The sequence below is a fragment of the Urocitellus parryii genome, chromosome 10, assembly GCF_045843805.1.
Source record: "Urocitellus parryii isolate mUroPar1 chromosome 10, mUroPar1.hap1, whole genome shotgun sequence".
Taxonomy (NCBI): Eukaryota; Metazoa; Chordata; class Mammalia; order Rodentia; family Sciuridae; genus Urocitellus; species Urocitellus parryii.
The window spans coordinates 93,342,827-93,368,329 of record NC_135540.1 but is presented as its reverse complement, the minus strand read 5'-3'; the positions used below and the strand labels follow the sequence as shown (position 1 = coordinate 93,368,329).

Sequence of the window (25,503 nt, the reverse complement as noted above, 5' to 3'; positions counted from 1 at the left end):
TTCAGTAGAAAATGATATATAGAGAACATACCATAAACTGATCTTTTCTGTGAGTACCTTTATTTAATCATTAAGTTGTAGTGGGCTTTTAAAAATTATATTAAATTAAATTGTTATCAATACATAATATAGTTTTTTGGACTTTTTTCTTATTGAAGATTGCACCTGTGCCGCAGTCTGGCTGGGCACAAAATCACGAGCCACTCAAGCAGGAACAAACTTTATTTTTGAAACTGCCGCCAATGCCCCGTACACTCCGGGAAAAATGCCAACTGACCCACACACGTGGCGTTTTTCCGGACCCCTCCAACAGGAAGTCCCTCCTCCGGAAGTCCCTCCTACCAACTTCCCCAACCAATGGGAACTCTTCAGGAGTCCCGTAGCAGGCCGAGGTGGACAGCAGGAGTCTAATATCCATATGAATGCAGATCTTAACATAATCATATCATTTCAATGGCTTGCTGGAGTCACCTTTCAACAAAAATGCCATGCATCATACTACTTGGCTATGGCTCTTAGCACACCTGGTCACCCTAACACTAAGCTCCATCCCCAGAATTTTTGTTTATTTTTCATTTTGAGACAGGGTCTCACTAAGTTGCCCAAGCTGGCTTCCAATATGTGATACTCCTGTCTCAGCCTCTTAAGTCCTTGGAAATCCAGGAGTGCACCACAGTGACCAGATTGATACATAATATTTGTACATATTTATAAGATATAATAAGATGTTTTGATTCATGTATATTGGGTGATATGAACTCAGGTAATTAGCATATTCATCACCTTAAACTTTTATAATTTCTTTATGAAAAATACATTCAAAATCCTCTTTTAAAAATATTCTGGGCTATATAATACAAGATTGTTAATTATATTCACCCTGCTGTGCCATAGAATACAAGAACCTATTTCCCCTAACTGTAACCTTTTTTTTTTTTTTGGTACTGGGGACTGAACTCAGGGGCGCTTTACTGCTAAGCCACATCCCCAGCCCTTTTTAATTATTTTATTTAGAGACAGGGTCTTGCTGAATTGCTTAGGACTTCACTAAGTTGCTCTGAACTCACCATCCTCCTGCCTCAGCCTCCTGAGCCACTGGGATTACAGGTGTGTACCACCTGCCCCATATCTATACCTTTTGATCAAGTTTTCCCCATCCTTCCCCAGTCTCTAGCAATCACTCTTCTACTGTAAACTTCAATGAGATCAACTTTTTTAGATTTCTCATAAATAAGATCATGCAGTATGTGCCTTTCTGTGCCTGATTTATTTCACTTAACACAATGCCCTCCAGGTCCATCATGTTGTCACTAAGACAGGATTTCATACTCTTCTATGAATGAATAGTATTCTATTGAAAAACACTATGGAGGTTCCTGCCTCTACAAAGCTGTCTATGAAAACATTTTATAAATTATAAAGATCTCAAAATTGAGATTATTGCTATGATTATAATAATGCAATATCAAGAAAATAAGATTAATAAGTTCTTCAGATATGCTGTTTGCATTCAGATTCTACTTTGTATTTTTAACTTATAGACTAAGAACACAAAATTGAATTAATTGCTTTCCATTTCATTTCACACTATCAGCACCCTTGCAATAGTTGCTGCTTTCTTTATCCTTCCTTCCAACCTACTGGAGATTGAACCCAGGGGTGCTCTACCACTGAGCTCTAGCTCTAGCTCAGCCCTTTATATTTTTTACTCTGAGACAGGGTCTCAGTAAGTTTCTCAGGCTGACCTTGAACTTTTGGTCTTTTTGCTTCAGCCTCCCAAGTCTCTGGGATTCAAAGTATGTGCCACTAAGCCCAGCTCCAACATTTGTGTATTCATGTCTTTGCAGTCTATCATTTCTATGTTTATTTAGACCACATATATCCTCAAAAATGTATAGTCTTGATGTGCTACCTAGGGAAGGGTCTATATGGTGTTGTTGTTGTTGTTTTTCCCCCTTTGATACTAGGGATTGAACTCAGGGGCACTCAACCACTGAGCCACATCCCCAGCCCTATTTTTTTTGTATTTTATTTAGAGACAGGGTCTTGTTAAGTTGCTTAGGGTCTCACTAAGTTGCTGAGGCTGGCTTTGAATTCACAATCCTCCTACGTCAGTCTCACAAGCCACTGGGCTTACAGGCCTACACCACTGCTCCGGCTGTTGTTGTTCTTGATTCCTATCATAAATTAAAGGCAAAGTGTCACAATGTCCAGAGCCCTTGATGTCGTGCAAATGAAGGAAGAGGATGTCCTCAAATTTCTGCACCAGGAACCCGCTTAAGTGGCAGCAACCCTGATTTTCAGATGGAACAATATATCTACAAAAGGGAAGGAGATGGCATCTACATCACAGATCTAAAGAGGACCTGGGAGAAGCTTCTGATGCCAGTGTTGCCAGTGAAAATTCTGCTGATATCAGTGTCATGTCCTCCAGGAACACTGACCAACAGGCTGTGATGAAGTTTGCTGCTGCCACAGAGGCACTCCTATCTCTGGCTGCTTCAGTCTTGAAACCTTCACTAAGCAGATCCAGGCAGCCTCCTGGGAGCCATGTCTTCTGACCTCTCACAGAAGTGGCTTTTGTAAACCTACCTACGACTGCTCTGGGTAACACAGATTCTCCTTTGTGCTATGAGGACATTGCCATTCCATGCAACAACAAAATAGTTCACTCTGTGGGTCTGATGTGGTGGCTGCTGGCCTAAGAAGTTCTGTGCATGCCTGGCATCATTTCCCGCAAGTACCCGTGGTTGACTATGCCTGATCTCTACTTTCACAGAGATTCTGAAAGATCGAACGGGAAAAGCAGGCAGCTGCTAAAAAAGCTGTGACCAAGGAGGGATTTCTGAGTATATGATATGTTCTAGCTCCAGTGTTCACTGATACTCAATCTGAAGTCAGAGACAGCTCTAAAGGCATTCAAGGTGCCCTCTGTGCCTAACCAGCAGTTCCCTACTGAAACCTGGAGTAACTAGTCAAGCACTGAAGATTGGTCTGCAGCTCCCACTGCTCAAGCCACTGAGCAGGTAGGAACAACCACAGAATGGTCTTGGGCTGTTTTTCTGGAAACACTTAAGCAAAATGGCAATAAAGTTACAGAAATAAGCACCAGTTTCTGAAAAAAAAAAAAAAAACTGTAGAGTTGTGGGCCAGGGTTATAGCTTAGTGACAGAGTGCTTACCTGGCTCTTGTGAGGTACTGGGTTTGATCCTCAGCACAACATAAAAATAAATAAGTAAAAATAAAGGTATTGTGTCCATCTACAACTGAAAATATTTTTTTAAATGTAAAGTTGTATTCTATGTGTATACATTTTATCACACTGATAAGTATTCTTTTATACATCTCATATCATTATCATGATATTTTAAGAGTCATCCAGATATACATTAATCTGGAAAATTATTTCTGAGTGCTGCAAATAACTTTTGTGTCTATCTCTCATTTTATTCCCTTTCCTCTTCTGATGAACATGTAGCCTTTCAGACATTGCTGTGAAAATACTCTTATAAACATGCACAAGAAATCAAATTGCTACATCATATACAAAGTATAGGTATAGTTAATTTATCAAGTTTTCCAGGTTTTTCCCTAGAATGGTTGCACTAGCTTATTTTCCCTTAAGTTATACAGGTTTCTTATGTCTTAACTTCCTTACTCCTACTTAATATGATTAAGCTTTCTAATTGTTGTTTTAATTTTCATTAATACTCTAATAGCAAAAGTGTGTAACTCTTCATTTGCATAGCAGCTGTTTGTGTGTTCCTGTTTTTAATTTCAGCAATAGAATAAAAACTTCATGGCACCTTCTTTCCTTTTCCTGACCAGTTTTATCAGAAATTTAATCAATCTTTTAAAAGAAAAATCATAGAACCTAATTATAATAATGTATTATTTTACATAGAGTTTATTTATATCACATTTAACAAAATAGTGGTGAGGTTTTATAATATGTCCTATAAAATCAATCTTTTAAAATACTGGGTCCAACATCTAAGAGTAAGAATATTTTTTAGTGGTTTGCTTCAATTAGCTTGTCTTGCCACTAGATGGAGAATGAGGACAATTTGTGGGTTTGTGGCTAACCTAGTCTTTCAAAACACCTGTTCAAGTATAATATGTATGTTCAGGATTTTTGTCTTAATCTGGTAAAAGGTATTCTAGTTTCAAAAGTGATTTTAGAACAAGTTCCTTTTTTTCTAAATCGCTAAATAGGAGTGAAACAAGGCTTTTCTTATGTATCTCTTCTAAATCTCCCCATACTTTTTTGGGAAGGAAATGCAAGATGATTAACCCCAGAAATTATCATCGTCATCTCACTATTTCTGACAGGGTGCTGTATATTGTACCTGCTAGAAGAAATGGATCTTGGAGGTGTTATACTCACAGTGTGAAGTTTTCCAGAGAGTTCATCTGGTCTCATTAAATCAGGGAAGAATAGTTATTCCATGGTAGCTCTGAATGTTTAGACCTTTTGGACTTACCGGAGTCATAGAGCTCTTCCTTACAGAACTTCCTTCTTCCTACGGTCTTTCTATGAATATCTAGACATTTATAGCCTGGGTCTCACCACAAGTAAATCCAAACGCATAAAATTATACTGATAGATATTCAAATACTTATTTGCAAATCTACAATTTCCATCTAAATCCAACTGACTGTATCATAATTGAGTTATATAATCTTGCTTTTAAATTAAGACCTATAGAATTCAACCAAGTTTAATTATGGAGTCCATAAAGAGAAGAAAATTTCCTTGATATGTACATGAAAGAGCTAAAGAGGATTGTTACAGGGCTACAAACACCGGTGTCACTAGATCTTAGAGTTATCTATTTCACTAGTAACAATTACACATGACCCAACAAAACAACCATGTTAATTTCCCACCCTATGAGATTATTTATAAATGTATTTGTTATGGTTTGAATGTGAGGTGTCCCCCAAAAGCTGAAGTGTGAGACAACACAATAAGGTTTAGAGGAGAAGTGACTGGGTTATTAGAGACTTATCCCAATCAGTGAATTAATGTCCTGATGGGATTAACTGAGTGTCAATTGAAGGCTGGTAGGGTGTGGTTGGAGGAGACAAGTCACTGTGGGCTTGCCTTTGGGGTATATATTTTCTATCTGGACAGTGGAGTCTCTCTCTACCGCTTTTCTCTACTACTGCTCTTCTGCTATAACATTCTGTGTCACCTTGCACCCTGAGGAATGGAGCTGGTCTTCTATGGACTGAGACCTCTGAAACTGTGAGCCCTCAAATAAACTTTCCTCCTCTACAATTGTTTTGATCAGGACTTTTATTCACAGCAGTGAAAAAGCTGACTAGAACAGTATTGCTGAGAAATATTAGGAAAAACAGTAGGCTAAAGACTTAATTATAATTCACCTGTTGTGAGAATTACAATGTTCAAACTTACTAGCAAAAGAAACTCAAAGTTTTAAAATAATGCATCAGTTTATAGTTTAAAAGTACTAACAAATATATTAATCATGACTGACCATATGGAACAAGATTGACTGGGAGGAGCATAAAATCATATTACGTTTTCAAGAGGAAAATTATGCAATCATCAAAAACTTGAAAAGTATTCATATTATTTGACTAAGGAATTTATTGCATTTATTTAGGGTAGAGAAAAAATGTGCAAGGAACCTAAAAATCTAAAATTCAAAGTATGTCTAAATAAATTGTAATACATTATGCTATTTTAATTATAATCGACTTATTGTTTCTGTGTCTTGGATGTTGGAGAGTAAAAAATTACATTTCCCAGGTGCCTTCACAGGGTTGCAGACAGTTTGGGTTTCCACTAATCAGACACAGGGGATCTGTGTTCACGGGACCTTCAACAGTGAACCTTTTCAGCGCAGCAAACTCAAGGTGGCAATCTGCTGCTTTGTTCTGCTTGCCACTGTCTTTCAAGTTTGATGGTTTCCTGTGGCAGTGATGACTCGGGATCAAAAAACTGGCAATGTGATTCTGGCTGTGGAAATTCTTCCCTAAAACTCACTTAAGTACAATTTCATAGAGTTTACAAGACATCTAATACCCAGTAACAGACTCCTGTTTATGTCTCCTCTAGGGTGGTGTGCAAAAGAGCCATATCCAATAGAGTATCTATATGATAGAATATGGCACATCCATTTGAAAATCACACTATCAAATAACACTCAATGTTACAGGAGTAAATTCTGCAACTTTTTACTGACTCAGATTTATTTACGGACTTAAAATTTGTCAATCACTATTTTCTTTTTTTTTTTTTAGAGAATTTTTTAAATATTTATTTTTCAGTTATCGGCGGACACAACATCTTTGTTTGTATGTGGTGCTGGGGATCGAACCCGGGCCGCACGCACGCCAGGTGAGCTCGCTACCGCTTGAGCCACATCCCCAGCCCCTCACTATTTTCTTAAAGGACCTCTGCATCTTTTAGAGCAAACAAACACATGTGAGTAGATCATTAATCTGAGTCATCTGCTTGCTGTCCTTATACTTTACAAAAGAGAAAAGGAAGAGTAGAGGTTTCTTTCCCCTCTGCTCCAAAATACACCACTTTCCTTAGCAGGTAGAAGCAGCACAATTGATTGATTTCAGTTGCAAATGATTTCAATTTTCCATTACCCAAAACTGCCACTTTTCATTTGAAAACACTTTTGTAAGCCAGAGAATATTTCAGTATTTTCTTCGTGTATTTGTGGAACCTTTGGTGTAAAGAATATGGAGTGTGTATCAAAGGTAAGGTCAGTCATTCAGAGGAAGGATAGGAAAACATTTTCTAATTTTTTTTATTTTTCTTCAAGATTTTGGAATATTATTAGATAAGTGTGTTTTGTGCTCAGGAGAAGTGGAAATGCTAATCTAAGTCCTGTTTAGTCCTCTCAGGAAACCACCTTTACTTGAGTCCTTTGAAGTGTCTGGGGGGCAGTTTGGTATGGAAACTAAGTGGGATTTGAGATCAAATAGTTCTGGGTTCCTGACTGAAAATTTTCATTTTTAAAGATGAAGACTTCTTTAAAAATGGGAATTATAATTGTACTTTCTCCTGGGTGATTATGAAGATGCAGTAGAAATAATACATTTAAATTCTGGTATATAAAAGTATAAGACCCTAGCTGTATATAAGTGATGAAGAAATTGAACCTCCTTCTAATCCTGCTTTCCTTCTATATTCTTTATCTCTGTTAACGACATCTTTTAGATTCTTGATGAGAGCAGAAATTATTTACTTTCTCTGGACTAGATAAACTTGGTTCTTTTAAAATAAGCAATGAGGAGAAAATTTCAGAACAGCATTAATAGTAGTACTTACTATTCAGGAATTCTATAAGTAGACCTATGGAAATTAAAAAATGAAATGATTATTAATGATATAATTAATTATTAATTATATAATAAAATTTTAATGAAATAAAAAATAAAATAAAATATTATTTTTCTTTGGACTCAAAGAAGATAATTTAGCATTCAGAATGCTTGTTCCTTTTGAAGCAGCTCGTCATGTTTCAAGAATCTGATCACTTTTTATCCCCCCCCATTTTCGATCTAAAAATGGGACAGTTTCAGGAGGCTGAGGCAGGAGGATCACAAGTTTGTGGCCAGCCTCAGCAAAATAGTGAAGTCCTGTCTTGAAATATAAAATAAAAGGGATTGGGATTGAAGCTCAGTGGTAAAGTGCCTCTACATCGGATCTCCAATACAATAATAATAACAATAATAATAATAAAATAATAATAAATGGAGCTAGATTATAATGCTAAGTATAAAAATAATAATTAGTATTATTACAGCTATCATTTTTTGAGAACTTACTGCTCTGTCTTGATAACACATATGCTTTATTTGCTAAATCTGCATAGTAATCCTAAGGAAGAGGCTCTGATTCCCATGCACCCTTACAGATGAGGACACAGGTAAAAAGAGGTTAACTCACTGATTCAGCCAACTAAACAGCTTTTAAGTGGCAGAGTCTGTCTTTGAACAGAAAGCCTAATTTCAAAGTTCTTAAGGAGAGAAAAATCTTTCAGAGTTGAGCTGTCCACAAACCTAATAACAAGTTGTTCTAATAATTTTACAGAGATAGAAGTATCACTCAAAATGCAAATCCAATTAAGTTATTCCCTTGAATCATTTAAGATGCTTGTTAAAATGACTGATTCCCAGACCCAGAACATCTGAATCCAATCTCCAGGAATGGGCATTTTCAAAACAGTTTCTTCATGAATCTTTAAACATTATAGTTTGAGAACTTTTGATCAAGAGGATCAATTATAAACTAACTTATTTTGGCATAAAAACAACAAGGCCTTGCTCAGTGCCTGCCATGTAACAAATGTTCAACAAATGCTCCTAGTGGGGAAAAAATGAGGGGGCAGGAAGGGAAGGAAGTGAAGATGGTTAGTTACGCTACTAAAATTGTGGATGAAATTAAGTCTTAAGAAGAAGGCAAGGAGGGAAGACTAGATCTTCTACAGAAATATTAATTTCATACTTCAGTCGACTCTGTTTTTCTTTCTCCAAAAAGTTAGGTAGCCTTTGGAAAACAAAAGCAATCATTAACTAAATGTAAATGTAACTAGTCAGCTTTTAAATGCCTTTTCCTCTTTCCCTCTTTTTATTGCCTCTTTCTTCACTTGCACTGGTATGTGAACTGGTTGTTCTGGTCAAATGAGTCAGTTTAGATAGGAGCGTTAACTTGCAGGAACACACTTGCAGTGAAGTCCTTTAGAGGCATGTAGAGTCACAGGTACAAATATATGTGTCTCTCTGTGTGTGTGTTTCTCTTTTCTTCTCTTCTCTTCTCTTCTCTTCTCTTCTCTTCTCTTCTCTTCTCTTCTCTTCTTTTCTCTCCTCCTTCTTCTCCTCCCCTTCTTCCTCCTTCTTCTTCTCTCTCTTTTTCTTTTGTCCCAGCTATCCCACTCCTTGGTTTATACCCAAAGGACTTAAAATCATCATACTATAGTGATGCAGCCACATCAATGTTTATAGAAGCTCAATTCACAATAGCTAGACTATGGAACCAACCTAGGTATTCCTCAATAGATGAATGGATAAAGAAAATGTGGTATATATACTCAATGGAATATTACTCAGCTTTAAAGAAGAGTAAAATAACGGCATTTGCCAGCAAATGGTTGGAATTGGAGAATATCATGCTAAACGAAATAATCCAACCCCATAACACCAAAGACTGGATGTTTTCTCTAATATGCAGATGCTAATTCACAATAAGGCCAGGGGCACTAGGGTAGAGGGAAGTGATGGGAAGGAAAAGGATGGGATGTGGGATAGGAAAGATAGTAGAATAAAACAGACATTATTATTCTATGTATATATGTGACTGCATGACCAATATGATTCTGCAATAAGTACACTCAGAAAAATGAGAAATTATATCCCATATATGCATGATATATCAAAGTATATAAATGCATTCTACTGTCACGTATAACTAATTAAAATGAAGAAAAAAGGAAAGATGCGTACATAATACTGTACTCCTTAAACATATGCAATAAAAGGAAAGCTATGACACAACAGAATAAAAAAAGTTGTGCTGTAATTATATACAATGAATTAAAATGCATTCTGCTGTCATATATACATAATTAGAATAAATAAATAAATAAAACCAAACCAAACAAAAATCACCACCTGTGAAGTTATCAAATTAATCAGAAATACGTGGATGTATGAGCATATTAAACTCATGTTCAGAAAAGTTAGGCCCATGAGCTTATACAGCACACCAGACTACTGAATGAAGCAAACCCTTGACTCAGAGCCCATAAAAGAAGGACCCCCACACACACCAGACTGTTCATGGTGGTGCCCTGACTGCATCACCTGGTCCCTCATCATGAACCTTGCCCAGGAATATTGCAACAGTGACTAACCTCCAAATCGCTGTCCTTGGGTTTTAGCAGAGTGCTATTTCTCCTGCCTGTGATGAACACATACAGCCTTCTCTAAGTTGACATCTCAAGCTGAGAGTGTGAAGCTGTTATCTGTCTGGACTTTGGCCTAGAATAAGCTCCTGTGCTTTGACAATTTTGCACGCCAAACAAGTTCTTGGGCTGGTTCATAATCTTACTTGATTACAAGTGACTTACAGTGACTCTTTGCATTTTTATCTGTTTTTTGCCTTTGCTCTCAGTTCAGCCTCCTGAACTCCTATGGCTGCCTAAACCTCTTCTTAGCCTTTCTTTAACATATATATATATATATATATATATATATATATATATATATATATATATATATATAGAATTGTGTGAAGTGTGATGTGTTACTTGAGTATTACAGATGTTAGTAATTAATAAAAGGATATGTGTTTGCCTGGCTTTTGACTTTCATCAGTGAACTGCCACTGATTAAAGTGGTGTAGTCTGTGAATTTATTATTATTCAATAAATTCTGACACCATGGAAAGACACAAACATGTTTTGGTATATGTTAATGACATAGCTCGCTCGTGATAATTCACAGCCCTTTTAGTTTTTATTTTGAGACTGGGTCTCGCTAAGTTTCCCAAGTAGAATTGAATTATTCATGAAAATTTTTTATTTTTTTATTGGTTGTTCAAAACATTACAAAGCTCATGACATATCATCTTCCATACAGAAAATTTATTTCTTCATAATATTTAATTATATAATTCTTGAAATTCTGCTATAATTTGAAAGTTTATATTCTTCCAATATTCATATGTAGAAATTCCAACCCTCAAGACAATGATATTAAAAGGTAGGGCCTTTCAGAGGTGATTAGATGATAGGGTAGAGACCCCAAGAATATGATTAGTGACTTATAAAAGAGCCTCTAGGCAGCTTGTTTGCCCCTTCCGACATGTTAACACATAGCTGGAAGATTTTTTCTATGAGAAAGTGGGCCTTTATCAGACAAAATATGGTAGTATCTTCATTTTGAACTTCCCAATCTCCAAGACTGATAGAAATAAGGGTCTATTGTTTATAAGTTATGTAGTCAATGGTATGTTGTTTTAGCAGTCTGAAAAAACTAAGATACACTCACATACAAATGTATTTCTTATGGTAGCATTCCTTCTTGAAATGGCTCATGAGACATTCAATGGATCTATCTTTAAAATGAAGGTTAGCCAGGTGTGGTAGTGCATGCCTGCAATCCCAGTGGCTCAGGAAACTGAGGCAGGAGGATCACAGACAGGTTCAAAGCTAGCCTCAGTAATTTATTTATTTATTTATTTTTTTGGTGAAAACATGGGTAAATCTAGAATAGTTTATTTACTTTAAAGTTGGGAGTTTAAGTCTGGCACTGTAGCCTCAGTAATTTAGCAAGGCCCCAAGCAATTTAGCAATCCCATCTCAAAATAAAAAAAAAGGGCTGGGAATATGGCTCAGTGGTTAAGTGTTCCTGAGTTCATGCCCTAGTATCAAATAAATTTAAAACATAATAAAACAAAATAAAATAAAACAAAAGTTAAATGAGACAATAGAGAAAACACTTTTCATAGGGTTTAGTAGTTAATAAAGACTCAGTACAGCATCATGGTTCATACCCATTTATTATGGTTGATGTAAGGTATTCTCTAAAATCTCATGTGTGAAACAATGCAAGAAGAAAGTGGGAGTAAAATTGAGGCTAAGAAAGTTGCAGTTGTTAAAAAAGACATTCACAACACTAAAGAAATGCTAAAGACTTTGCTCAGAGACAACAAGAATGATGGCTCCAAGGCATCTCAGGAATTTGGCAAGATCACACCTATCTCAGGCTCAAGGAAGTAAAAGTAAAACTTCCTTTGGGAAGAGATGAGTGGAGAACCCTGCTTGCCTAAAAGAGAGCCTCAGAAGTTTTTTTAAACATTCTCAGCCACCTAGGCACTCAAAGGTTTCTACAGCCAGGGTTCTGGAGGATTGGCTTCAGCTGGAATTAGTGACAGACTTTGGCGTGAACCAAGTGGTGCTGGTTCTGCAGGAATGCAGGGTGCTTGAATTAGGAGGTAAAAAGGAAGAACTGGGAGGCCAGGTAAAGTGCAGCAAGGTCTAAGTCCCCGCAGGCTTCCCCTGAGCACGCAATGTGTGAAGATGTGAGGAGGAAGCCAAATTTGTAGTAGAAACTCCCAAGATTAAGAAATGCAGTACCATGGAATGTCTCTGGAGGAAAGCTGCAGGAATTGAGTACAGACAAGCCAAGAAAGAGGTCATGTGGACCTCAACCAGCAAACCCAGGAGGTACACAGTATATAAGCCCTTTGCAGAGAACCTGGAACTAGAGGAATTGTTTGCCCAGCTGGATTTTGATCTTGCTTTGGTCCCATCCCTCTTTCTATGCCCCTATTTTTCTTAATAGAAATATTTGCTCTGTACCTTTATATATTAGGTACTTGTAAATTGCTTTTGATTTTTACAGGAGCTCACAATGTGAGTTTGCCTTGAGTCTCAGAGGAGAATTTGGACTTGAACTTTTGAACACTCTTAGATTGCTGAGACTATGGAGACTCTTGGAAATGGACTGTGTGTTTTGCATTGTGAGAAAGGTCATGAAACTTGGGGACCAGGGGTCGAATATTATGGTTTGATGTGAAGTATCCCACAAAAGCTCATGTATAAGACAATGTAAGAAGATTTGGAGGTGAATGGTTGAGTTGAGAACCTTAACCCAATCTGTGAATTTATCCCGTGATAGGGATTAACAGAGTGGTAACTAAAGGCAGGTAGAGTGTGCCTGGAGGAAATGGGTCATTGAGGAGCTTAGTCTCTCTCTGTGCTTCATGATGGCCCTATCAGAAGCCACTTTGCTCTGCCAAGTTGTCCTGCCTCGCCTCAATTCCTGAAGAATGGAGTTAGTGGTCTATGGGTTAAGGCCACCAAAACTGTGAGCTCCTGAATAAACTTTCCTCCTCTAAAATTGTTCCTGTTAGGTCTTTTAGTCAAAGCCACGAAAAAGTGGATCAAAACACCCTAATCCCAGCTACTTTGGAGACTGAGGTGGGAGAATCACTGAGCCCAGCCTGGAAAACATAGTGAAACTTAGTATCAAAACAAAACAAAACAAAAAAACAAACAAAAACACCAAAACCCCAAACCCCAGTCTAGCAACTGTGAGGCACTAAGCAACTCAGTGAGACCCTGTCTCTAAGTAAAATACAAAATAGGGCTGGGCATGTGACTCAGTGGTTGATTGCCCCTGAGTTCAATACCTGGTATCCCCCCACCCCCCAAAAAAGTAATATGGAAGACTTAGTAAATATTAACTAGTTACTTTAACATGTAATTGTCTCTGTGTGTTTCTTTCATCTCTAGTTTACTTAATTCTCCCCACACATGTGTTTGTGGGTGTGTATATAAATGTATACTCTTCACTTAACCTATAGCCTCAATTTAATAAGCCAGTACTCTAATTAAGATTTCAGGGTTAGAATCTCATGCATTTATTTACCAAAAAATGCACTTTAATGGAGTTCTCATGTTTGCATTCTACAAATATTTATTGAGCAGCTATTGCCTTGTTTAGCACTGAAAAGAATAAAACAACATTAGTATAAGGATCACATATTTGTTATTTTCCTAAAGACTTTCAAAATTATTTACCATTTTTTTTCTTATAAATACTTTGTAGAAATTGTACCATTTGAGACTCAGATTACATGTATCCCAATTTTGGTCAGAAAGCAGAATGGCAGTTTTAGGAGAGGTTACTGTCCACCAGAAGATAAACCCAAGTTTGTCAAGACAGATATCAGTCTGGATATCCAGTATACAAGCAGCCATAAGAACAGTCTGAGAGGACCAGAAAGCAAATGTCTTGAGAATATAGAGGAGGCACTGTTCACTTACGGGTCTGAATGATATCTTCAAAAAAAGTTTTGTGCGAGGTATACATATTTATTATAGAAAATTGATTAAAATTAAATATCAGGAAGCAGATTGGGCTCCTTTACAAGGAAAAGTGAGATACCTACTTCATAGCCTTTTAGCCAAGTGCCACAAAAAAAATAAACAGGAGGATAATTTACAATACAGAATTTTTTGATTATCTCACAAGAGTTTTGCTGACTTCATATCAATCCTAGAAAATACCTCCCAAACCAGACGCTATGGTACAGGCTGGTAATCCCAGCTCCTTGGGGGGCTGAGACTGGAGGATCACAAGATGGAGGCCACACTTAGAAATTTAGTGAGACTCAACAACTTAGCAAGACCCTACCTCTAAATAAAAAATAAAAAAGATTGGGGATGTAGCTCAGTGGTAAAGCACCTTGTACCTTTGAGTTTGTTCAATCCCCAGGAACCACCCCAGGCAAAAAAAATAGGAGACATGAGGGTCTAGGTAGAAGTCAATGAGAAATTTTGTACATCTGCAAAATAATGATGTGGTGTACTTAAAAGAGAGCACAGAGAAAAGTTACTTTGACTACATTACTTGATTAGACTTGAGAGACAAGAGTAAAAGATTAGGTGGAAAGTCTGTTTATGGTTTAATAATTTATTTGGAAGAAAAGAGCTATCTATATATTGAACAGAAAAGTAGCATGATTGCAATATTTCAAAAAGATTGATCTGGTGGTCTTAGGCATGATAGTATGGGGCAAACAGGAAGCAGAACAACCAGTTAGGCAATCAACTTGAGTGGTAACAATGGAAATAGAAAGGGCAAATAAAGACCTAGCAATTGATTCTATTTCAGAGAAAATAAAGATGGCTTAACAAGAGTACCAGATAACTCTGGTTTGTAGAGACTTTAAAACCTGTCAATATTAAGGTGATTTCCATCTATAGACTTTGATTTTTAATTGAAGGGTACCATAGTTTCAGGACACTCAGAGACCTGTCTATAGATATTTACTATTTTCATTCTCTATTAATAAAAACAATAACAAAACCAAAACCCCCTAAGTACTGTTGATATTTCTTTCAACAGCTCTAGCCAGGTTTTTTAGTTCAAGTACTCTAGAAACTGAAGCTGGTGTGGCTGGCTTATGGTCTCTGGGTCAAACACACAAGACTTAGTCTTCTAACCTGTTTTGTGGACATGATAAGGTGCCTTCCTTAAAGGTATGGGAAGGAATGCTCTCCCTTTCTCTCTTCCTTCCTTTTTTATTTTTTATTTTGCCTTGGGATTTGGAGATTGAACCCAAGGGCACTCTACCACTGAGCTACATCACCAGCCTCTGTTTTTCTTTCAATTTTTTATTTTGAGACAAAGTCTGGCTAAGTTGCTGAGGCTGTGAGCTTGCAATCCTGCCTCAGCCTCCAGAGTCATTGGTATTACAGGAATATGCCACTGTTCCAGCCATACCCTTCTGACTTCTACCAATTTTTTTATAACAAATCTCAGTTATCATATAATTTCATCTGCAAATATTTCAGTGTGTATCTTGAAATTATAAGAACTTTCAAAAAACTAATGTTACTATTAAAAATAGCTAAAAATAATTCATTAAAACCATCAGGTATTTACTCAGCATTTAATATATTTGTATTTATTAATGTGCGGTCGTATATTCCAATCAGTATCCAAACAATGCCCTAGTTTCCTGATGTAACAGTACCAGAAACAGGGTGCCTTAAAACAACAAGAATGTATTGTCTGATATTTCTATAGGCCAGAAGTTTGAAATCAAGTTGTCCACAGTGTTATGTTCCCTCAGAATCTACTAAGGAAGAGAATCATTACTTGCCTCTTTCAGTTTCCGGTTTTTGCTTACAACCTTTGGTGTTTCTTTGATGTATCACTCCAATATCTAACGCTGTTGTTACATGGCAGTCTTCTCCCTCTGTGCCTGTCTCTTCTCCTGTAAGGATTCCAGTCTTGTTAGATTAAGAGTCCACCCTATTTTGTATGACTTCATCTGAAGTAAGTATATCTGAAAAAAACCTATTTCAAAATAAGGTTTAATTTTGAGGTAGTGCAGGTTAGTACTTCAACATATTATTTTGGGAGAACAAGGCAACACATGACATCCATGCACTACAACTGGTGTATAACTTTTATCTTCTAGTAAATTAATTTTAATCTGTAGGTTATCCTTACAGTCTTTTCAATATTGGGGATTGGACTCATGGGTGCTTTACCACTGAGCTACCTTCTTCCTAGCTCTTTTTATCCACTGAGCCACATCCCCAGCCTTGTTCTGTATTTTATTTAGAGATAGGGTCTCACTGAGTTGCTCAGCGCCTCACAGTTGCTGAGACTAGCTTTGAATTTGAGATCCTCCTGTCTCAGCCTCCCAAAATACTGGGATTACGGGCATGCACACTGTACCTGGCCTTCCTAGCCCTTTTTGAGACAGGGTCTCACTGTGTTGTCCAGGCTGACCTCAAATATGCAATTTTTCTACCTCAGCTTCCCAAATAGCTGCGATTACAGTGTGTGCCACAGCACCCATCTTCTTCCATCTTTTTATATGGCATTTTATTTTTGAAGACACTTGTTTATTTGTCCCATAGAGTTTTCTGTTGTCTGGATTTTGCTAATGGTGTTTCTGTGGAATTGCTTAACATATACACTGGTACCTGTCATTTGGTGGTGAAATAATTATTGCTTATGGGGGTCTTTCTGATGCATTATAGGATGTATAACAGCATCCCTGGTTCCTACCATCCATATGCCAGTAGCACTCCCCTGTTGTGGCAACCACAAATTTCTCCAAGCATTGTAAAATATCCCCTGGGGGTAGGATAACCTCCATCTCTTCTCACACTCACACTAACCTACAACTTCTAGACCCACTAACCTAAAGTCTTTGTTCTGAACAACCCGGTCCCAGTTTATGAGAACTGGCCCCAAGGTGTAATGAGACCAAAGAAAAGAGGCAGATAGATTCAAAATTGTAGAGTGTTATTAGGAACTCACTGACAGAATCATGGTTGTGGGCAAGACCAGATTCTCATGATTTGAATCAGTATACTTGGGGCTTATGAAGTGTTTAGGACAAAAGTGAATTCATTCAAGCCAGAATTATCATTTTCAACCCATAGATTATCATGATAGCCTTGCAATAGTTCTAGTTGATGAAAACATTGCAGAGTATCTGCACTGTATCTCTCAGGTCTCTTCTATATGGCTAGCTCATTTGAGCTGGGTATTTTTTAAGTGGAAATACAAAGGGCAAATAAAGATCTAGCAATTGATTCTATTTCAGAGAAAATAAAGATGGCTTAACAAGTTGCAGGCCCCTGGGCTTATTTCCTGGTAGGGTTATGCAGATGTAATGCGTATTTTCCGAACAACCTTTTTGTTAGGCCAAATTTCAAGCTAGTATCAGGTACATTCCTGGGGCTAGGGTATGATCACAAAAGCTCTACATTCTACTTCAATGGTTTTGTCTATTTATAGTGTGCTAGGAAACTAAACAGAGGAAACCAACTAGGGTTACTGAGTGGTTGAAAATAGTTGTTACGACTCACGATGGCTGCAATCATGTCAAGCTGAATCCACAGACTTTATGACATCCAGGTTTACTTTTTTGGAAAGAATACTTTGTATATAGTGTATGTATTTCTATCAGGAGGAACATAGCATCTGACTGACTGTTCTATTAATTAGCAGCTGGCACAGTGAATATGTCTTTAATCCCAGGGACTCAGGAGTTTGAGGTAGGTGAATCCCAGGTAGTAGACCAGTCTCGGCATCTTAGTGAGAGACCCTGCCCAAAATAAAAAAAAAAATAAATAAAAAGGAGTAGGGATGAAACTCAGTATCAGAGTGCCCCAGTGATAAATTCCTAGTACCTCCCCCCAAACGCATTAATCAGTTTATTTCATTAATGTTTGTAAATGGTGATGTCCTAGTTGTTAATGTATTGCTCTGACCGTGTATTAGCTATAATGCTTCAATAGACACTTCTCTTCATCAAGGAGTTGCTGGATAACCCTGAAATATGGTTCTACTCTTACTATATTAATCTGTTTCTTTCATAGAATTCACGATTTTAAATTTGTTTACTTATACCTTGTCTCTAACTAGATTGTAAACTAGATTTCCATAAGGGCAAGGGACAGATTATTAAAACAAAAACGATGTATATATATTTTCTCACGGCACCCGCGTGAGATCAATATTTGGGAATAAATAAAAATTAAATAGTTAACTGAATGAGAGCATCATACGACATTGTTTTTGATTCAGTCTCTTCTCACCTAATCTTTCAAGGCCTACCAGGGCCTCCACTAAGAGTTTCGGGTGGGAAATCTGCACCACTAAGGGGTACGCAGCACAACACCCTGCCCATATAAAACCTGCGTCTAAAATTACTAGAAATAAGACTGGTTCGGGGACAGCCGGGCTGCGGTAGGCGGGGCGACGTGCTGACGCTACGCCACGCTCCCTTATCGTCCTGCCTCTTCGCCCCTGTCCGCACTGTGACGTTTCCAAAGAGGAACGGAGCGTAAACAGCGCAGGGCATTTCGGGAGCGGGATTGTTTCACGCAGGAAGCAGGCTCCATTTTAGCGCCGCCCGCCGTCGCCATCTGTTTCTCTTCCCTCCCCCTTACCCCGCCCGTATCTGAGCCTCAACGGGAAAGCTGGGCCTAGGCCGTCGGAGGCTGGAAAAAGGGAAGGGGATAAGGGAGAACGGAAAGAAGAGGGAAGAAAGGGTGAGTCGAGGAGGGTGAGTGGTAGCGGCCAAGTGCGAAGCACGCAGCTCGTTGGACGGACTGACGGACGGGCGCGTGCGACTGCTGCCGCGGCTGCGGCGCCCGCGTGAGTCGCGTCCCGGCGGCGGTGGCGGTAGCGGCGGCGGCAGCAGCGGAAGCCGGAGGGGAGCAATGGCGGCCGACAGCCGGGAGGAGAAAGGTTAGTGCGGGAAAGGTGACGGGCGGAGGCGGGGTCGGGAGTGCGGTGCTGGAGCGGTGGTCGTGGCCGCCTGGCGGGGGTGGGGAGTTTAGCCGGTCTGGCGCAGAGCTGGTCACCCCCGCGCCCCCCACCGACACACTTGGACTCATTGGCGGAGAACCAGGCCTGTCCTTTCGTCCTCCGTCTCCATATGGCCTAACACTTCTTTTCGCACAGGATTTTTCTTTGATCCAGATTCCACTCCTGACTTTCCTTTTAGCTGTGTTGGGAGTGGCTGAGCAAGGGCTTGTTCAGAGTTGCAGGCCCCTGGGCTTATTTCCTGGTAGGGTGATGCGGATGTAATGCGTATTTTCTGAATAACCTTTTTGTTAGGCCAAATTTCAAGAACCCTTAATGCCACAATCAACTTTGGTAGTCTAGTTAAATGAATGTGTTTAAGTGGTACAGGTGTATTATTCTCGAGAAATAGCTACAAATAACTAAAGACTGTTACTGTTAAATAGGAGAAGTGGCAAGGATAATCCCGTTTTGTTCCTAGAGTTATTATTTTTGAAAGCATGATGCTTGAAAATATAACTATGCGACTTCGTAAGCCTTTCCAAAAAAAAAAAAAAAAAGGCATCCTGGCAACCATTCTGCTAGAACGTGCGTAGCTCCCACAGGGAGGGTACAACCGGGAACAAATTATTTGCAAGTTACAAGTTATGGAGAGTTGGAGGGAAGAACCAGTGAATGTCGTCTTCAGAGTGGTCTAGATTGGATACTGCCTGAAGATCATTTTCAACCCATAGATTATCATGATAGCCTTGCAATAGTTCTAGTTGATGAAAACATTGCAGAGTATCTGCACTGTATCTCTCAGGTCTCTTCTATATGGCTAGCTCATTTGGGCTGGGTATCTTTTAAGTGGATTCTAGAATCAGCTTGCATTAAGCCTATGATCCTCCTAAAATTTTCTGGTTGCTGGCTCAGGAGAGTCTTTGTTTTCAGTGAATTGTTCTTGGATAAGAAGAGTAAGCTTGGGGAATGGATGATGTTTAAGATAATGCCCTTGTCCTAAATAATTTCATTAATTAGATTATAGCAATTTGATTCCCCCCCCACACCTTGAAACTCCCGAAAGTTCCCACTTTCTTGAGAAATTCAGAATAATGTAAACATGGGGGGGGGAGGGTATGGGGTGAGTAAAGGAAACCTATTTTTAATAGTAAAGTGAGAAGATCTTAAGCAACAAGAATTCATTCAACATTGGATGGCCAGGGTGTAATTTATGAACTATATGTATGGAAGGTTTGGTGGTTGTGGTAGACCAGATTAACCAAACACAAAAATGAGTAATTGAAGATGCTTGAAGTCATAGTGCAGACAATAATGCACATTGAAGAAGAAAAATGATACTGGCTTAAAGGATTTATTTTACAAATAGATTTAGTGATGATGGTGCAGTTTAAATACATGAAGTTTATTACTGAGAGATAGTAATGAAACCTATCAGTGCTACCTATGATGACTTTCCACCTTTTGGAAAGGGTTTTGCCTTGTATTAGTTATCAAGTTTCTTTTTTTTTTTAAACTTAATTTCCATAACTGAATTCTTTAAAATTCTGATATAAGTGCTTATATTTTTTAGTTTATAACAAATATTATTTCTGGGCAACACAGAAAATAGCACATACCTACTGGAAGTGACATTTATTTAATTTCTAAAGAGTTCTGATCTACAACATGCATCACTTGATCATTGTCACACCCATGATTATAGATAAAGGATCAGTATTTGACTCATCTGTCTCTTAAACAATGAAAAGTGGGAACATAAGTACTTTAGTATCATGAGTTATACAAAACATTAGAAAATTTGTAAAAGATTAACTCCCTAAGAATCGTAGTAACACTGCAAACCTTAAGTCCCTTCTTAAATGATTCCTCAAATGGTTTAAAATTTGATTTAAAAAAAATGAGTGTAAGTTGCAGAAATTTGCACTAACTATATTTTATTTACAGAGCAGTTAGACTGTCATGGAGTTCTTGAATTATTGAGCTTTGTGTATGAGCTATGTTATAAACACATTAATTTCTATAGTGCTTCTATGATACTCATACCTAGAAGCTGAATCCTGTATAACCGGACAGATTGTCAGCTCCCTGTGATTCCTGTGGTGATTATTTGTTAAAAAAGTGGATTTGAAAGATGTTGCCATGTTGATGTTAATTAACAGTAAATACATTTTTCTTTAATGAGGAAATACACATCTTTTCTGTCACCATAAACATCTGTATAAATTTTATTGCATATACTTTAGAGTTCTCTATAGAGAACATTTTTAAAAAATTAATCCAAAATGTATATGTCCTTCCACTTTCTAAAGTAACTTGCATTCCACATTACCAGAGTGGAAGCTTCAAGAGGGCAGGAAGTATGTTTCTCATGTTTACCCTGAATCTTTGATGCAGTGATTGTGCCTTGAAGCTGAGGCAGGAGGATTTCAAGTTCAAGGCCAGGCTGGGCAGCTTAGAGGCAGACCCAATCTCAAACTAAAACTTAAAAAAAAAATGGGGAGGGCTAAGGATGTGGGTGAGTGTTAGAGCACCCATGGGTTCAATCCTCAGTATCACAAAGGAAAAAGAAATGACTAGTTATATGATGTGTGAAATATAAAGCCCAAAGTTGAGGTTTGTTACAGACAAAAACAGGAAAGCACATGAAAGTATGTTGTTATACACACATATATACATACCTGGCCATCACTGTTTAAATCCTTAAAATACAATTGTCTATCCAGTAACTTCAGTTGACCCTTTTTGGAAGTTAGAAATTTGAATTGGGATGGAGATCCAAGTTTGGACTTCATTCTCAGCGGTGCCTGTAATCCCAGCCGCTTGGGAGGCTGAGACAGGAGGATCTTGAGTTCAAAGCTAGCCTCAGCACCTATGAGGTACTAAGCAACTCAGTGAGACCCTCTCTCTAAATAAAATACAAAATAGGGCTGGGGATGTGGCTCAATGGTCAAGTACCCCAAGTTCAATCCCTAGTACCCAAGTAGCTGAGAAACCAATGTAAAATGTACTTTGCAAGATAATACAAGGGAATGTTCCAGGAAATCTTGCCCCATTGCCAGACCCTGCAACTAAGTAAGTGAATTGAAATAAACAACAACAACAAAAATAATGTACTTTGGTTTGTGTAATATATTTAACCTCTTTTTTTTTTTATTTGAATATTAAATCTTGGTCTATCTAATGCTAGACCTTGAAATAGTCTCCCCCACCCCGTATCTTGTGAGACCCACAAGCTTCAGTGATTAGAAAAATGACTTTGTTCCAGATAAAGGTTAATTTTCTACACTTGAAGTTAAGATTTGTGACTTTCTTGGGCCAGGAATTTCAAAATTAAACTAAATTTCTGGTATAATGGAGAATGAATTAAATATGAATTCAGAGTTATGAGATTTTATAGCCTTAAAGGCTACACTACTTTGAAAAGCAGTTCACATGTTTTCCTAAAACAAAAATCCCACAATTAAGCAACAGAAAAGCCTTTTAGTATCTTTTTAGTCTTAATAAACTCTAAAAATAATGGGTTTTGTTCTTTTTATTTCCTTGTTTTACCTCCTGTACTTGGAAATCAGTATCTTCATCTCAAACTGTTTGCCAATAGTTGGTGAAATTAACCAAGATTCTGCTAGCTTGTTATCAGTAAACATAATGCAGCGCATAAGCATAAAATACTGTGAAAGTAAAGATTAAAGCTAGCAGTCTACTTTTTTAAAAAATTGAAACATTTTAATTTAGTTACTTTCTTTATTGCGCTACTGGGGATTGACCCAAAAAGAACTTTACCTCTGAGCTACAACCCCAGTCTTATTTTCAAGGCAGGGCTTAGACTGGTCTCAAACTTTAGGTGCTCTGTTTCAGCTTCCTAAGTTGCTGGGACTATGAGGTGGCTTGTACCACCTCACCTGGCTGAGACATTATTTAAAAGTCAGGTAATTCCAAATAAAATCTGAACTGGGTGTTTCAATTGAAAAATTTGGAAATATGACAATAGTGATTGCATTCTGTTAGTGCAGCAGATCCACTGGAATAGAATTGTCTGCTTTAGCCTTCTTCCACTTTTACAAAGTACAGTCATTGGCCCTAAAATAACATTTCAATCAACAGTGGACCACATATGTGATGATGGTTCCATAATATTCTAACAGGGATGTTGTACCTTAGTCTATGAAGATGGACACTCCTGCCAATAATAAAGGATGTGTAAACCCCCTATCTTTGAACCTAATAGGCTTTTTTATAATTACCTCTGTGAATAAAATACTATTCTGAGTGTTGGGATCTGCCTGGTCTTTTCTGTGTTAGAACATAGACATTTAGATTCCTAAATCACCATGTAAGAAATAACCCTACCCTAAAACTTCCATAATAGAGAGTTGTCATTGGAGAGAAATGTCTAAGATGCTCTACCTATTTTTAGTCATCCCAGCCTAGACCCTAGCCAGACATGTGAATGAGCAAGTCTTCTATCCCCAGTCATCTGACACAACCACATGAGAGAACCCTAGTTAATCTCCAAAACCGCGAGTAATGAAAAATGATTGTTACTGTTTTCACCCACCAAGTTTTGGGGTGATATCTTATGCAGCCGTAGATAATTAGGGCATGCATGTACTTATTTTATCAAAGAAAGAGGATTTGGTTTTGTCTTCTGGACCAGGACTTATGTATCATGTAGCCTGATCATTATATAATCAAGAGGGACAGGGTTTGTTAGAATCTGGTTGAAAAAATGGCTCAGGAAATTCAAAGACACCTTAAATACATGCTTTCTACTTGCAGGACATACATAAACACAAGTCATGGGCCAAATTTGTTCAAGATTTAGTTTGCAAATTTGTGATAAAACCACACAGGTTTATTAATCTAAAAATAACATGGATAAAACTATGTACACCATTGAGTGTGGATGCTACTGATGAGTTTTTAGTATTTTTTTAGTATTAAGTAAATTAAAACATAACTGTTACAATGTAGGAAATACTGATGTTAGAACATTCTGATGTTCTAATTTGAAATTAATCTGGTGCATACTACCTTTTGATGTTTGCATTTGTGTGGTGCCCTTTATATGTTTCTTAAAAGTGTGTTTAATGTTCCTTCATAAATGACTATAGGTTTTGGAAGCCTGAACTTGCATCCATCTGTACTAAACAACTGAATTTGGTCAACTTGAACCTCTGCGCTCTTTCTTTATCTGCAAAGTAATGAATGATAAACAGTTCTTAATTGCTTCATATGATGTCTATGTGATATGTGTGAAAGTGCTAAAATGTTCAAGTGACAAGATATTTTATTAAGTAAACATTGGTTTATATTCGTTATATTGAAAAAGTCTGTAGTTGCTTTCTACAACTATAATCAGTATCTGAATTTGAATGTTTAAACTTTTTTGAGCAATATACTCTTTTTTAAAGGATAACAATGATTTAGGCATGCTGCTGAAATTTACCATAATTTTTCTTTATTTAGCACATAATATATAATTTCATGTGAATGTTCAGGCTTTTGGGTTGATATTTCTAATTGAAATCAATGACTCCATGAAAAGATGTGTGTATCACTGTATTATTTGTTTTTGATAGTTTTTCAGTTTTTCTTTTTGTCTTTTACAAATGTATTTGATTCTGTCAAGACTTGTTGATTCTACTTTCTTTACTGATAGAACTGTGAACCAATAATTATTGAACATTTGCAAAATTTGTTTTGCTGCTATCAAACTATTTAATGTGTTTTTATTTTTACCAGATAAAGCTTAAAAATGGTACTTGCCACCATTCAGATCTTGAATTTTTTTTTTTTTTTTAGTATAATACAAATCAGATGAGAAAAGCCTTTTTGTTGGGCTTATCTTGATTTTCAATTGCATTTAAAAAAAAATTGAACAGAAATACAACTCATAAAATATACATTTTAAGAAAACGGTGAAGTACAGATTAGTATTTATACCTCCCCCAAAATTATGTGTTATGCCATTCTAAACATAGTAATTTTCAAATATCTTTCTTAAATAGAAACTTACCATTTGCATTTTCTGTGTAACCTTGTTTTTCTTCTTATTGCCTGTATTAATTTTTGAGGTATCTTCAGTCACTGTTTATTTCCCCTTTGGGGAAATTTGAAAACCATTTAACTTGACTATAGAGTCCAAGCTAATAAACTTGACTTTGAATGGACTTTGCTTTTTGGCTATAGCCATAAAATATACTTATTTTGTCTTATGAGTTTCATAACTTTATACATCATTTTGCCACTGCTTAATGTTAAAACATTTACCATTATCTTTAGTGCATTATATTTAAAAAATCAATTGAAGGTGGCACTTATATATATTTTTAATATTGATTTTAGTCCTGCATTATGGGGTAGGGAGACAAAACTGAGTTCCACGTTTTTGTGATCATTGACTGTGTCAATGTAGTTACAGTTGCTTTTTCTGAACAAATGGTACTTTTATAGTCTATATACCAGCAGGATCTAAATTTATTTGATTGTTTAGTGCATTAGTAGGTTTTTTTAGCTTTTTTAATTGGATATAATTTCAGATAAATAGAATAGCTATAGGAATATGACAAAGAAATTTTTTATAAGCTTCAATCACATTCTGTAAAGGTCATTATCTCATTTGTGTTTATCTCATTCTTTCTGTCTTCCTCCATCTCTCTC

At 37.2% G+C, this 25,503-nt stretch overlaps 1 protein-coding gene and 1 pseudogene across 4 annotated transcripts in view; both read left to right on the top strand.

Annotated features, from left to right (window-relative positions):
* Positions 1-2,206: 2,206 nt before the first annotated feature.
* LOC113196061 (small ribosomal subunit protein uS2 pseudogene) lies at positions 2,207-3,119 on the top strand (annotated as a pseudogene).
* Positions 3,120-18,408: 15,289 nt separating this feature from the next.
* Positions 18,409-25,503, top strand: part of Ythdc1 (YTH N6-methyladenosine RNA binding protein C1) — a 30,515-nt gene continuing 23,420 nt past the window's right edge. For all 4 annotated transcript variants that reach the window (XM_026407777.2, XM_077803171.1, XM_026407776.2 and 1 more), the window contains exon 1: positions 18,409-18,783. In XM_026407777.2, coding sequence (XP_026263562.1) covers positions 18,756-18,783 — 28 coding nt within the window. In that variant the 5' untranslated portion in view covers positions 18,409-18,755. The remainder of the gene's footprint in view (positions 18,784-25,503) is intronic.